This window comes from Fulmarus glacialis, unplaced genomic scaffold, assembly GCF_000690835.1.
Source record: "Fulmarus glacialis isolate BGI_N327 unplaced genomic scaffold, ASM69083v1 scaffold39489, whole genome shotgun sequence".
NCBI classification, from domain to species: Eukaryota; Metazoa; Chordata; class Aves; order Procellariiformes; family Procellariidae; genus Fulmarus; species Fulmarus glacialis.
In genome coordinates this window covers 204-16,014 of record NW_009234616.1, presented here as the reverse complement: position 1 = coordinate 16,014, position 15,811 = coordinate 204, and the positions used below count along the sequence as shown (strand labels likewise).

Sequence of the window (15,811 nt, the reverse complement as noted above, 5' to 3'; positions counted from 1 at the left end):
AGCGACTCTCAGTTTTGTGCCAAAGCCGCAGGGCTTGTTTTGAAGGGCACAACCTCCAGGGCGGGTGAAGCCCCCCATGCCCTTCACGAGTCCTTGCAGAAGTGGCAGACTCCCTTTTCTTCCTTACAGCTCCGTTCTCTAGGACAGAAAACTAAACCTCGCCCACCCCTTACTGTCTCTTCTGAATGTGGATTTTCTTTATGGCAGAATCACATTTGGCAAAGAAAGGTTAGCCCCATCCCCATAAAACCGCCCCGTCACAGGCATGTCATGCATTTCAGACAGCTTGCAAGGCTGACTAAACATTTACTTTTGGATGGCTCATTTCCAAAGTTCAGAAATAGATCCTCATCCACAATAAAAGAGTGCCTGGGTGTGCCGTCGGATGGCTTCATTGCCCCGTTACAGCATGCCTTCCCCCCTCTCGGGGTGCCGCCGCTGCCCGGCGCTGAGCTCGCTGCCGCGTCCCCCTCTCAGGGCAGACCTGCAGATAGGCGAGGCCTTATCCCCTAGCTGGATTATTCTACATAGGTATTTGACAGTCATTTTTGCATCATCTGATCTTGGGTCCTGTTAGGCTGAGGTAGGTGACTAATGCATGTGGGTCTTGATTGCTTTCCCTTTCCCAGTGGGCACCCAGCCTCTCGCCAACACAGAATGGGATGAACTGGCACAGCTGGAGAAGGGCAAATGGGATTTGCTCACCCTGGATGCTGTAATAGTCAAGGCAGTGTTAGTGTTTTGGAAACCTTTCGAACAATTTAGCTCCACTGCTATTCAGAGCACTTTGCGCCACGGATGTAGTTTTCTACCTATTGCAGATTCTTCCCTGCCACAGCTGAACCTCCATCCCCAAGAAATAAAACAATTAAAAAAATAATAATCAGGCTTTATATAAAAGCACAGGAAAAACTTTATGAATCCTTCACAGGCCAAGAGACTCCACTTGAAAAGTGTTGCCACACAGCACCCAGGCAAAATCAAAATGATGCAACTTTTGGTAGGGTGGACAGATTACAATCGGGCAATTACACATCCCAGACCGTGTAATTGCATGCAATGAGAACACGCGTGGGTGTAGTGCGAGGCGTGAGCCTGGTGTCACCAACCACAGGCTCCTCCGGTTACCCTAAAGGAGTCCTTCAACAAATGGTTTCAAATTTCTTTTTCTAAACATCAATAGGTCCATCTGGAAGCAGATCTCTTTCTGCCATGAAAAGTAATTCCTGGAAGACTGGGAAACATCCAGGACCACACTGGGAAACATCAGCCAGAAGAATCGATCCATCATCTGTCTGATACCCAACTGTGTCTGGAGAGTCAGAAAAGAGAGGGAAAGAAACCCATCACACACAATAGAGATAATCTGTTACACAGCTTTATATCAGGAAAGAGCTTTTCTGAGCTTCTGTAGGAAGTAAGCTTAAACGTCTGATGCATGAGCATCCTCAACTTTAATAACCATTATTGCCTTTCATCCCCCCTGCTTTTAAAGTCTGAGAACAGCATTTAAGACTCTGGCCTCCTGTAAGCATTGCTCAGATGCTCCCCAGATGCCTTTTCCAAGGGGATTTCTAATTATTTGGGTTTTTTAAAGAAATATCCTGCAGGAATCTTTTAGGTTTCTGGAGGTTTCCTTCCTTCCTCTACAAATTTCTTTACCCAGAACTTGATTTAAAACCAAACTCAAAGGAAACACTTCCAATGACTTCAATATGTCTCAGATCACATACCCTAGGGTAAAAGAGAAATGAACCAAATCCCATAAAAATAAAGATGGTGCAGATTTCAAAAGGATTCACAGTGAAGTTTTGTAAAGAAGTGATTAGTCCAAAAGTTTCAGCCTAGAATATCACGGAATATAGGAACATTTAGTGAGACTGAGAAAGTTAATACTGCATACAGACCACAGAGGATTAGATATATAATCCCTCCCCACCAAGAAAAATAAACTAAAATCAAAGCAACAATTGCTGTAATAACAAGTAAACAAGAAAAACTCAGATGCTCAAAAATATTCAAAGTTTTCAGATCCTAAACTACCTTAAACGGACCAGATTTCCAAAAGTGCTGAATTCCTATCCTATGAAAATCCACGTTAGACATCCCCAAGTGGGAGACTGAAAGAAAAATCACAGTCATTTCTGGAAAGCCTGATCGCTGTGCTTCTGCTGTAGAGGGCAGCTGGAGAGCAGAGCAGAGCCCCTTACGTGTTTGTAAAGCAAAGCAAGTTATTCTAATGAAAGTATAGGGTCTGTGTCTCTCCCAGGCCATCCAAGCCACCTCCCAAGCAACAGTTAATCACGAGACATGCTACTCCTCCAAAGCTGCTGCTCCATATCCCCCAAAATGGGATACGACCCTACAGGGCATGTTGTCCTGCCTTCTGCAAACGCCGGCTGAGCAAACTGGGAGTGCTTCTGCGTGTGCTATGGCACAGGCCCACTGCGGGCTCAACACACAGTGCTATGCCCTGTGCACGGATAGACCCTCACCATGGTGTCCGGCCTCTCAGGTCGCACCATTAGCGTTGCCCTCCTCTTGGATGAGCATCTCTGCTTGCCAGCAGTGCTGAAGCCCGTCTGCTGCACCACGCGGCACAGCACAGGGCTCAGCCCGAGCGGTCGGGAGCTTGCAACCTGAATGCTACTGAGAACGTTTCTGATGCTGGAAATACCTTCTCCCTTGGCTGTGATAACCCATGGTTAAAGAGACAAGCCCCAACAAGCACTGGGGTTAGCCTGGAAATGGCCATTCAGAAACTCCTTTGCCCTCTGGCCGCTTTCACTGCCTGAATGCTTCACATACCTTCGGCTCTCGCCGGCTGGTGGAGTGGCTGTGAGCAGGGTTTCAGAAAGAGACTGCAGGGAAACGGAAACCCTGGGTGGGGCCGCGGAAGCTGGTGTAGTTCGTGCAAAGGTCACACCCTTTTTATTTCCCTCTGAGCACCCCATCCGAGCAGCCTAGCCTTCACTCAGGGCCACGGTGAACCGGCACCCCCTGACAACGGGGTGTTGCATCTCCCCATCCACCCGCCAGCCTCCTGCTCGTCCCATCAATCTGGCAGCAATGGCCAAGAGAAGCACCGGGGAGGGTTTAATACCCAACCCCAAACTCCTCCGAAAGGGCTGCTTTTCCACCCATCCCTTACAGCAGCCATATTTCAGGCAGGAGGAAAACGGGAGAGCAGCAGTGATTTGAAGAGGTTGCACCTGAAGACATTGCAAGACCCATCCCTGGCAATGTAGCTGAAGATCTTCAGGTCCTGGGAGTCGTGCAACACACAGAATATCCTGTAAATGGGATCATGCATGACGAGCATTTTGTTCTCGTCCCAGGCCCATTCTTTCTTCCCCCTTGGCAAACGAAGGTCCATTTTGGAAATACTACTTCCTTCCAGCCCAAGCCCCTTGATGCCCCAATCTTATTGCCCCAGATGACCCAATACATCTAAAAGCACGAAGCCTTTCTCCCACAGAGTTTCACTCCTCAGCTCCCCAAGTCGTAACTCCTCTCAGTCCACCCTTCACATGCCAAATCCGCACATTTCCGTTCACCCCGACCTTCCCTCCCTCCCTTGTCTGATAGTCCTTCCCACACACAAGCACCACATCCTTCCTGCCCCAACCTCACCGCAAGGCTGGGTTCGTTCACTGAAGCAGAATGAAATGTAAGCATGACCCTTTGAATCCAAAGGATTAGGAGATGTAAAGGAGAGAGCTGTCCATACGGACATGTGCAGGCATGAACGGAGGGAGGTTGTGCCACCCCACGATGCCCTCCAGATCCCTCTGCCAGCTCTTGCTGGGCTCAGCTCTGCAGCCTTGCACTTCAGCTCCCGGCCTCTGGGACTCCCCCACCACCGAGCTCTAGGGCCGGCTTTTTTCTGGTTTTTTTCTGTTTTTTTCTGTTTTTTTCTGGTGCTTTTTTGAAACAGCAAAAGGCTGGCACTTGCTTTTGATAAACAATTAAAAAAAAAAAAAAAAAGAAACAAGCCCAAAAAATGGGATGGTAGCTGGGCTCACAAAGACTCTGCCTGCTCAGGACACCAGGGGATGAAGAAGAGAATACATCCAGGAAAAACTGGATGCGTTCCTCCAGGTTAGTAGATATTTGCATGAGCACACCTTGTGGTAGAGAGAGTCTGCATCCCAAAGGCTGCATAATCTAAACAGCAATATTGTAAATGTATTGGGAGAGGGAAGGAAAAACCACCTCATTGCCCCATATTATGCATGAGGAACACCAGTGCAGAGGGATGGGACGACTCACTTCTATCACAGGAAAATTGCGGCAGAGCCAAGTCCCAAATCCCAATTCAGGGACTTAACCACAACCTGTTCTGTGCTTTCTATTTTCTGTTAACAAAAAACGCAGTACTTCCCTGGATTTCAACCCCCAGTGATACTGCTGGATTTGCTGCCCAGTCGTGAAATATTCCAGGAGTGGGAAGAGCAGATGAAGCTCCAGTGAGTCATGAGCAGACACTGCCTCATTGTGCAACCTGCACGGTGAGGGGCACGTTCAGCCCTCCGACGCTGCCCCTGCTAGCCAGGCCAGACCCAAAATACCTTGTGCCTCTCCATAAAATTCCGGGTTTTGGGGCTTGTTTTTTGGTTTCGTTTCCCATTTTTTCACTTATTACTTGGGGCTGTTAGGAACACAGCTCACAACCGACCAGGCAGGGCACTGTGCCGCACAGAAACCCAGCACTTCCAAAGCATCGGGCCGAGGGGAGCGGTGTTCAAACATCCATAATTGTTTAGCAGAGGTAACTTCACAAACACACGCGCTTTTGATTGCGATCTAGCCACCACGCGCACAAAACAGGGTTTCGCTCACCCGCCGCCCCCTCACTTTCTGACTCCAGGCATGGGGCGGCGAGGCAGGGCAGCCTCCCCCGGCGCACAGGAGCGATGAAAGCTGGAGAAGGCAGCGGGGAAATTTCCTTAGCTCCCCCATAGATATTTCCCCCCCGCCTTTATTTCCTAACCATCTGTCTGCTGGGGTGACCACTGCCAACCCACGAGGGACACCAGGCAAACCATGCCAGGAGTCCCTCTTCCCGTGGCTCTGGTGCAAGTCAATTCCCAGCAGCCCCCAAACCTCCACTCTCTGTCTAAGCAGCACAAACCAGCCCCACGAGGAAGTTCTGGATACTTTCTCCCCTTTTTTTTTTTTTTCCCCAATGCTTTTTCGTCATGGTTTCCCTGGGAAGATGAAGCAGCTAAGCCAAAAGGGCAGAGATGCCCAGGAGGAAGGAGGGTGCTGGGGGGAGAAGGGGCAGGTGGACATCCCCTGTGAGCTGGCACAGCCGCGCTCACAGCCCTCCCGCCAAAGCCCTGCAGAAAGGTGAGTAGGAATGAGAGTTTCGAAGGAAAACGAGGAGCTCCTGACAAGGCTGAGGAGGGGGTTGCCAACCGGCACCCCGTTAGCTCAACCCAAGCCCAGCCCTCCTCAGCCATACCCCTTACCCTTGAGGGCAGCCACAAGGCTTGGGCTCTCCCTCCCATGAGCTGCTGGCTCTTGCCCGGAACCCCACTCTCCCTCCCTTGGGAAAGGGCCCCACCTATGGGTGAAGGACCAAAGAGGAGCTCTCAGCCCCATCATCGTGCCTCCCTCCACCGAAGTTCAGACCAGGGGTTGTAGGGAGAGGATGGAAGAGCCAGGTTTACTGAAGGTCTGCAAAGGGGGAACGAGGGTACCTTTGCAGTGTCAGTGTGGTCTTCCAATGGGTAAATAGGAGAAAGCCAGTGGACCCAAATCTAAAATTGGTGGCCTAGAAGTGGTAGGTGGGGTAGAGGTTTGCAGGAAGGAAAGGCTGGGGATGAGCGTATGTTGCGTGAAGGCAGCACAGACAGGGGAAAGCGCTCAGGACCTGCATCCTGGTGACTTCTGGTATGTTCGTGATCCAGCATCAAACTCCAGGACTGTGATCACAGGCACAACGTGTTGATGGCCAGAGCTAGTGCTTTGGGACTCAGGTGTTAAGCAAGCAGAAAGCTTGCGAAGCAGTCTGTTCCCTGGGCTGTTTCAGACCTGCTTCATGAGGAGGTAAATGGTGCTGTAGAAGTGCCTGTGCCTCTCCATCAACCACACAGACTCTGAACAGCAAATTTAGGTGTAGCTGTCTCCACTGTAGATGTCTAAGATTAGGTGAACTCCACCCAAAGTGCACTGAGGCATTTCTCAGGTTCAAGAATAGGTTAAACAAGTCACCAGAACTAGAAAGCTCTGGTGCTGTGAGTAAAGGAGAGGAGAAAAGTGCCCTAGACCTGAACTCTGAACCAATAAGTTGTGGAGGGATGATGTGCATGATCCTCTATCCAGACCCAGTTAACATAGACCTTAGAGACAAGCTTTGGTACCATGGCTTCCAAAACTAAGATTGTTGTCATGCAGAGTAAATGAGAAAAAGAATCTCTGGATCCTGTTTTGTTTTGGTTTATTTTTCCACAGAAGGCCACAGCTGAGGTCCTCTGTGCCTTCCCCAAACCATCAGCTCCTTGACAAACAGCCCATTCACTATTCCCTCCCCATCTCTCCCAAGGCACCAGAGAGCTCGACCGACGGTGACAGACCGCGTTGCAGCTCGTGGATGACTTGCTGGCAAGCAGAGACCACCTCCCTCTCCCCAAAGTCCCTTGACACAAAGGACAAAGCAACGCCTGTACAAGCATCACTGATCCACGCTGCTTGGCCAATCGACATCATCCCTGGCAGAGAAATACCACGGTTTCTACTGGAAGGGAGCAGGAGCAGCTCCCGGCAGCAGAATACCCTGCTTTGTCCCGAAATGGAGTGCAACCCTCTCACCCTTTGCCATGTTCCCACCCGCCTTCCCAGCTCCCAACCTTCAGCCCTTTCAACACCCACAGTCTTTCCACTCTGCCGTGAAGCAATGAGAAATTCCCTGCCAGAGGACATTGTTCAAATGGGTTATTGAAAAGAAATGCAATTCCCTACTCCGGGCGAACAAGCTCCTTCTTTTCCCCTTGAGGAAGAAGGATAATAGCACAGCCAGGAAAAAAAAAAACTATCCCCAAAGCCTGCTGTAATAATATTAAATAAGAGACCAAAGGGGTTTGGCCAGGAAAATCCCAAGTTCAAAAGAATAATTGCTCCAAGAGATTTAAGCCTACAGCTGAGTCACTGAAATGAAGAAACCTCTCCTTGTCCATAGAAAGCAAACAAATCTTGGGTCATGCAGCAAAGCTTCTGTACGTCCTTGTTAGAAAGAAAGGAGAAAGAAGCCAAATGCAATTAATCATACTCCCAGAAGAAAGGATGAAATCTCTGTAATTAACTACCTAGGCTCATCTTTCCACTTTTGAAGACTAATCCAGCCTTCTTCTTTCACCCTTCACCCACAGCGCTGCCACAAAAGCCTACTACAAATACCATATCACTTCTCTCCAGGGGTACACACTCACCTGCAGCCTGTGGTCCCCTAACAGCTTTCCAGTAAGCGTACAGGGAGGGGGGAAGACGCGCAGAGGGCAAACAGAGCTCCTTTTCATAGTCATCTTCTGTGGATGAGCTGTGATGGAGCTTGCAGACTCTCCAAGAACCTAGAGACCTCGACTGAACTACAGGAGTTATTTTCAAGTTAGGTATTTTGTATCCACAATCCTGATCCAACTGATCATTGACCAGAAAACACCAATTTTAAAAAAGAAAAAAGCAGCATACAAACATGAAAACATTTTCCAAACGGTTAAGATTACAACTGCTTGTGTTAATAAATTGGCTTATACCTGATCCTCGGGTGGTGTAAATTTGCCTGACCATCACCCTGTCCATAGAAAGCACGTTCTTCACAGCTGTACGCCCTGTTTGTACAGGGGTGGGTGGACAGGGCTATATATTAAGAGCAAGGTCTCCAGCAAGTAAATTTGGTAGGGTGAAGCCAGCTGGCAAGCAGCTCCTTGATTTGCAAAAGGCAAAGCCGCATTTCACAGATGAAACATGTCCACGTCTGACTAAAAGTCACAATTCCTTTGCTACAGCTTCATTCAAAGTTTTGGAAAACATGGGGGGAAAGTGTAGTACTTCAGAGAGAGGAAGAGGAAGGGCTGGAGCTGGTGGCTGCAGCTTAGGAGCGGAGGTCAGCATCTGACATTCAGAAAATCTTATGCAAATCAGAACAAGCCATTCAACTTCCCTGGGGCTCCCTTAATAAATAAGGGTTGACAAATATTATTCCAACAATGAAAACAACAGCAGACCAGCTCTTTAGGTCAAGTACATCAATGGTAAATACAATACAGTGGAATAATACCAAAATGACATCAGCTGAGGAACTGAGACTGATTTCTACCCCTCTCTTGTATACAAACCACTGTAACATATGAATAATGCTGTCAACAACAGACGGGGAACGTGGGCCAGCTTTGTGGTGAGGGAGAGCGAAGAATGCAGAGTGGACAGAAATCTCCAGCTTTGCTCCATGACACGGCAGAAACGCTTATTTTCAAAGGAAGGAGATTGGGTCATTCTTCTATGAAAAAAAAAAATGGAAGCAATTACGCAGCTCCAAGTACAGCTGGAGCCTTCCTGTACAAATGTGGGAAACAGGGAGGGATGATTAACAGCCAACCTGTGGGATACAGGGCGAAGGAGCCTTGGGTGCGTCCATAATGCGACACCCACTCCTTTCCCTCCAGGTCACTGCTGCAGACACAGCCAGAGGCGCTGGGGATGCGCTGGGGGCTGTTCCGTGGCACGGAGCTGTCTTCATCTGCTCGCAGGGCTGAACTCCCACTCACCACCAATATCAGACAAAACACTAAAAATCAATAGACTGGCTCCTCTAATCTTTGCACAGAAATCTGGCAGAGGAGCTAAGGACGGTGTCAGAGCAAAGGTGGGATTTGGCTGTGGCAAAGGCGGCTACCAAACGCCCAGAGTGGCCTCTCTGTGCAGTCCTTCAGCCTGGAGCTGCTGTTTATAAAATCAAACCAACTCTCGGCACAGCAGGGTGGTCAGAAGGGTCCTGCCAGCGCGCTGGGCTTTGTCCCTTGTTAATGGGAATTCCCACCATCCTTCCAGGGGGGATGCATAGATCCTCGTGGAGAAAACCAAATGCTGCCGGCAGACAGGCTGCTTTCCCCAGTCCTGCTATGGGATGGCAGGAACAGCCCCAAAACCTCCGCGACGGGATGCTCCAGCGGCAGCATGTGAACTGCGAGCCGAAGCTGCCCTCCGCCGGATGCGAGGGAAACAACCCCCTGCGACGGGAAAGTCGAAAGCGATATCGGTTTTCAGGTGCAGGTCCCTTACTTTCCCATAATTAGGGGCAAGGTTCCCTTTTCTCAGTGTTACGTTGCACAAAGCCTAAGGGCCAGAAACTTTCAAAATAAGCAGCGAGCTGGGGAGCCTGGAAGCACCTTGCGGTCTGACAGCACCAAGCCCTGACATCCAGAAGCCGGGCTGCATTCAAGCGTCTCTAACTAATTAACTGAAACAGGGGATTCTCTCCCACTCCTGATTTTTCTATAAACCAGCGACTGATGCACACGCTGGAAAGTGAAACCCCATAAATTTTTGCTAGATAACAATGCTACTTGAATGTTGATGTTTAAATATGGGCATATAACCAAAGATGAAGCTGAGAACTGAGGTAACCTTTACTTTCAGGCAGTTAACACACAGAAGGGATACAATCACTGTATTTGATTAAAAATGATACCTATTAAAACCCCACTCAACCATCAACATCTATAAATACTTTAAAATCCTGAATTAGTTAATATTATGTACATGCCCAATTTTCATTTTATGTAACCATATAACAACTACAAAATGAATCCTCCTAGCTAGTCTTGTGTCGATTGGCCAACACGGAACAGGCACCAAGCACAAAAGAATTAAGGAAAACCTTTTCGGGTTTCAGGCAAGAGGAAGAAAACTCCTGAGATTGTCTGCAGCAATTAATTTGGCCCAACACCGCCACGGTACAGCAGCAAACAGAGTTTTCAGGGGCTACTCCCTAAGGCGGCGAGGTTAAAATCTTCTACTCAATTAACCTTGCAAAGATTTGAGATGCAAAGTAGCATCACTGCAGCACCTGAATGCATGTGGATGCACAACAGGGTTCAGAGACCGACGCACGACGCCCAGCACCGTAACTGAGTGTGCCCTATGAAAAATGCCCAGGTGACACAGCACCACGTACAGTCCGCAGTGCTTATGGCGCTAGGAAAAGGATCATGAAAAAAAAAAAATCAGTGACATCTGACTTAGCTGCCTGAAGTTCATGAAAACTGATTTTTAATGAGATAGCATTGCTGTACAACTGAGGGGAGTGGGGCCCAATTCCTGAAAACCAGAGCTCCCCCTAATGATTTTTAACTTCTATCCTACGCTGTAGAGCAGCTATAATGCTTGCAAAGATTGCAAAAAGTTATTTCCATGCTAACCAGAATCTGCAGAAGCAAGTGTCCATAATCAAAGAAGCAGAGCAAAATAAACGCTCAAAAGTTCACAAGGGATATTTTTTTTTTTCCCCACCAGAGAAATGCTGGGGAATCTTCCAGGAAGATCACAGCCACCTGCACTTCCCTGCCTGCAAAGTTCTCCGACACACCACACCTTTTGACCTTCCTTTACTAATAATGAACAGAGACCGGTAAATACAGTAAGATCAGGCATTTCTTTCCTACTGCAGCACAGAAGAGAAGGTGGCAGCCCACTACAAGGTGCCAGGCTGTGGAAATCAAACAGGGAAGCAGCAGGCATGCTTCATCTTGCTGCGACAGGGCTAGACCTCCTCACTCTTTTCCCCCACTCTCCCAAGCTTGCTTTCCCCTTTCCCAAGGTCTTACATTGAGCATCCCCCAAGCACCCCAATTTCCCCACGAGTTTCACACCCCTCCCGGTTTCCATTTCTCGGTTGTTCAACACCGTTTCTTAAAAGCAAGTGATGCAATATGGGCTGCTTTTCAGCACGCTCAGCTCCAAAGAAAAGACAACTGGGAGACAGATAGACTCCATTTCTCACTTCAACTTGTTTTTAAATCAGTTTAAGTAGACAGAAGATGAGATTTTCAACGAAGTCCCCTTAAAAACACTGGGAGTAGTTCTTTGTAGCAGTATGGAAAGCCAGATTTTGAGTTCTGGTACGATCCTCTACTGCCACCAGCAGTAAGATACCATCAAAAGCTGGGGGGGAAGCAAAACACCCCTTAGCAGCTCCCTCAATGGTTGCAACAAGGCCAACACCGAACAAGTGGACCACTCACCCAAATGCGGTGGAGAGGACACCTCCCAGGGCAGAGCCAATGATGATGCCTATTCCAAAGCAAAGACCCAGCTTCCCCAAAGCGTCAGCGCGTTGGGAAGGAGTCGTCAGGTCTGTAATAAGCTTCTGAGCACCTGCAGGGAAACAAATCCCTTGATAGAAGCTTGTCACAGGGTCTGAGCAGTGGGTATAAGTGTTTAGGCCACAGGAACAGCACCTGCCACAAAACAGTCCTTGCAACCCCAGGGCAAATGCTCGTGCACGCTGCTGAGTGGAATTGGTTCAGCTCGTCAGTCGCAGGAAACAAAACACTCAAACCACTCAAATAAACCACGTCACAAGTGGCAAGAAGAGCCTTAACACCCTATCAACTTGAGTCCTCTTGCACGAGTTACACAGACTTCTGGTAGCTAAAGGTTGTGATATGGTTTTTACTAGAAACATCTAGGAAAGGCCAACTAAAGCAGAACAGCTGGTGAGTAATGGAAGGTACATTTGTAACCACCTTTCGTTTTGACTAATATGCTCATTTTACCAGAAGAAAGGGAAAAGCTCTCCTATAAAATATCCTGGTTACAAGAAGGCAGCTGAGAAGCTTGGGGTAGCACTGCTGCCAGCAAGTATTCATCACCCGCATCTGAACGGTGAAGTCCAAGCAATTTGCTCAAGATCATACAGGAGAATGGACCTGGGACTACAGGCTACCAGCCCTGCTTTCCATAACCAATACACCTGCTGCTTCGTGTTCTCACCATTTCACCCCTGACAACCATCAAATGTTCCTCCTGGCTTCCTTCATGCTGTTGAGCCTGTTGACTTCCAGCAACATGAGCAAGAAGAGAGGAATCGGGCAAAAAAACCCATTTGGAAAGTCACTCCGCCCTGACCGACCTTACCTGGTAGCCCGTGCATGAACACTGCTGGCAGCCTGGAGAGGAAGAGGAGGGGGATGCTGGTGGAGATGGACATGACCAGGAAGAAGGCACTTCCAGACGCACAGGAGAGAATTAAGGCAGCTCGGGTGCCAAACTGATCCGCAAACCTGGTACAGAAATGGTACAAGGTTGTCAGAAGTGGGACCGTGCAGGTCACTACAAGCACGATGGATGGAGCTGCACGGTCACCTCACTCGCATTTATCCACCCCGGGAAGTGCTGATCAGATTCTCAGAAGTGTGCTGTTCCCAGAAAAGGACTAGATATTCAGAGGAGCTCAGCTCACTGGGTAACCACTCTTCACTGCTGACTACTTGCAAAAAAAAAAAAACCCCAAACCCCCATATACCTCAAACCAAGCCCCCCAAAACTGGAAGCCTTGCCTGGAGGAGCAGGAGTGCAAGGAGCAGTTCCCACCCGGGAAAGTGGGCACTGACACTTTGGTGTAACAAGGGAACGTGCAGACGGCTGCCACTGCTCAGCCTGTATCCAGACCCCTTGTAAGCCCAAGATAACACATTCTTGCTTAAATCCCTTCCACTGGCATTTCAATGAATAAATGTGATTTGTCTCTGAGCTGCTCAAGACCAGCCACAGGCAGAGGCAGTTTCGGCAGCTCAGCTCAATAATTCATTCAATATTATCACTTCAGAGCACATAGCACCCTCAAATTTTCCTTTGCGACTCTTAGAGTTGGCTCAGACCAGGGAATCAGGCTAGCTAATTTTTTAGTTCAGGTTCAATGGCAATAGAAGTTATTCCAGTGTCTTTCCAGAGGATGTTCAAAGCAACGTTTCTCATTCAGCACTACTTAAAGAAAATAAATAGCTAGCTTTCTATTTATGTTCAATAAAATCTTCACAGTAGTGACTCAGGTTTGCTTCTATTTGAGGAAAAAAACCAAAAGAGCCAGATGAGGTTTTGGTTCAGGTTTTATTCAACTCCAAGATACTTTAAAAAGCTAAGATGGACAAAGTCCAAGAGTACCACAGAAAGGGTTCTGAGCAATTTGGACTAAGATGACCATAAAATAGGTCTTAGATAAAGTTTTTCACTCTAATTCCTCCTTCCCTCTTTTTATTGAAGTTGCATATTACAGTTAGCAGATGAATGTTACCTTGCATAGCAATTAGCTGTGCTTACACTAAAGGGATCAACCGAAAAAAATGCCAAGACTGGTCTACAAAGCCAAGCATAAGTAATTAAAGGGGTTTGTGTTAAGGAAGAGGTACAGGTCAAAGCTTCTCTGCTTACATGAAAGCCAGGGAAGTTTATATTAGCTGTTTGTAACCCAAAGACCATGATTAACTAGATCGTCCAGGGCTTTTTTGGTTTTGTTCCTTAAGATCAAATTCAGTGCTTCGTCTGCTCATGGCTGTTTAGCAGCATCAGGCAAGAAGCACAAGGAAAACTGACCTAACCTACACATTTTTCTCTCTCTTATCCCCTTTTTCTCTTTAGCTACCTTCACACTGAGGTCAAAGCAGCCTCACAACTAGGAAAATCCTTCTTATCTCAAACCTACATTGCAAATTTTGGCTTCAATCTGGCAATATACACCTTCAGTCCCATCTACACCAGTGGGAGCCCAGACCCAGACAGATTCTGGTTTGCCGTTTTCCTTCCCTTCAGCATCTCTTCTGGACATCAGTGAATGACATGCACAGAGGAAAACCAGATTTCAGATGGCACCAGATCCAGAATCGAAATATTACTCTAGTTTTGTATATTAATAGAAAAAGCATTCAAATTGGGCCCTTTGCACCATCTCCATTCTTAGGAATGCATTTTCTTCCAAGCTGCACTGGAGAATTTAATGTTACTGTTATTAATTTTAAAATGTGTATTATGGCAGTGTCCAAGGGCTGTTGGAGATCAGATCCTTGAAGTGCTACACCCCACGTACCAGAGGATCTTGTAGAGCTCACAATCTACATCAACCGGAATGGTAAATCCCATGCAGGAAAACTGAGGCACACGCCAGCTCCGTAACCATTTATTACTTTGTTGATCAGTAGCAGGTCTAAGAAGAAAAGCTAGATTTTCTCAGCCTCATTTTAGTTTCCTATCACTGGATTACACTGCTCTTTCAATTTTTTTCTGCTTTTTGGGAATGCATTCCCCCACCACTCGAATTTTTTTGGGACGTTTACATTTTGTTAGGAACAGGAGCATGCGTCCCATGGGCTAGAGAGGCAGAAAACCCGAGTCTGTTCCGCTCTTCTCTTATTGTGATAGATGAGCTTAGAGATGCATCAGTTCTTAAAGATTCATGCAAGTCTAGCTTTGTATTAAATGCTGATGTAGATACAGTGAGATTCAGCTGCAGAAATAACACAACCCTCAATTATTTTCCTTGACAGCTCTACTTAACGTTAACAAATACCCTCTTTTTTTCGGTTTCCCAGTCACAAGACATTTCTAAGGTTACACATGGCTATAAAACGTTTGCAGGATTAAGCCGTTAGGACCTGAGCTCTGAGGACTCTGATGTTTTAAGCCTGTTCCCAGTATATCGTTACGCTTAAATGTGTGTCATTAAAACATAGCTAAGTTAATATAAGGGCTGCTGCTATGTTGCGGTATTTCTAATTACAGTATTTATTTTCCCCTTGCCCATTTATGAAATCTTCAAACATTTCAACAGGACCATGAACCAGAACTAAATGTTTTTTTATTAAAGTATAAAAATGCCTGGCCTTTTTCAGCTATGAAAAGGGTCATGAGAATTGTTCTCACTTACCTTCCAAAAATGGGACCTCCCACAAGCTGGAGGACACCAAAGGTTGTCTGCAGGTAGCCAAACCCCACTGAATCCAAACCTAGGCTCTTCGCCAAGTACTAAAAAAGAAAAAAAAAAAAAACCCAACAGGTCAGGGGAAATGAAGTATGCCTTATTTCTGAATAAAGAGCTTAATGTCTGTGTGGAGAGGACTACAGCTCCAAGCAAGCACTTCCTTCAGTTCCCCGTACCTACAGATGAAATGTTCATTGGGTTAGTCACAGGCTACTTAGTAAAGACCAAAAGGCTCCATCCCACACCATCCGCTAATGAAGATAAGAGGATGTGATCAAAACCATCAATTTTTGCACTAGGTGACAAATCTGAACCGCCCTTTACCTTTAGCAGTCCAACACAGCTGAACATTTTTGGGGGGTGGGAGGGATGAGGTAGATTTTAAGTAGCCTTCCTGCCTTCAGACCCCGCAGCTGGGGCAGCCCGAGCACCACCCAGGAGATGACTGTGGTAAGGTCTTGGAGCTATTGTTTAACGGAGCAAGCTGGGATCAATGCAAAACCAATATGGGCAAAATATTGCCTTTACTTATAACCTGGATGCTACATCCACAACCCAAGCTTGCAAAAAACCCACAGATGCACACCTTGAAAAGCCACAATCCTGTGAGGTTTTCTATTTAAAAATTGTACGCTCAAGCGGCAGCTATTTCTGATTCTTGTCTTTGTTTTGTGCCATCTGCTAAGAGTTGTTTACAACTCTCAGCCAAGTTCAGCTCTCAGAAGGTGTGGAGGTGCCCCAACTTTGCCCGTTTCCCCAGTACATGCTGTGCACCCAGGTCCCCAAACTCCCTGTAATTCATCGGTGATCAACTACACCAATCTCCCAAAAATAAAG

General features: G+C 47.3%; 1 protein-coding gene across 1 annotated transcript in view; it reads right to left on the bottom strand.

The window, feature by feature from the left end:
* The window catches only part of SLC22A18 (solute carrier family 22, member 18), a gene marked incomplete at both ends in the record, with an annotated part of 54,942 nt that extends 39,924 nt beyond the window's left edge, over window positions 1–15,018 (bottom strand). Inside the window, 3 exons of the mRNA XM_009585702.1 lie at window positions 11,244–11,376; window positions 12,139–12,284; window positions 14,921–15,018. Coding sequence (XP_009583997.1) covers window positions 11,244–11,376; window positions 12,139–12,284; window positions 14,921–15,018 — 377 coding nt within the window. The remainder of the gene's footprint in view (window positions 1–11,243; window positions 11,377–12,138; window positions 12,285–14,920) is intronic.
* Between the last annotated feature and the right edge of the window lie 793 nt (window positions 15,019–15,811).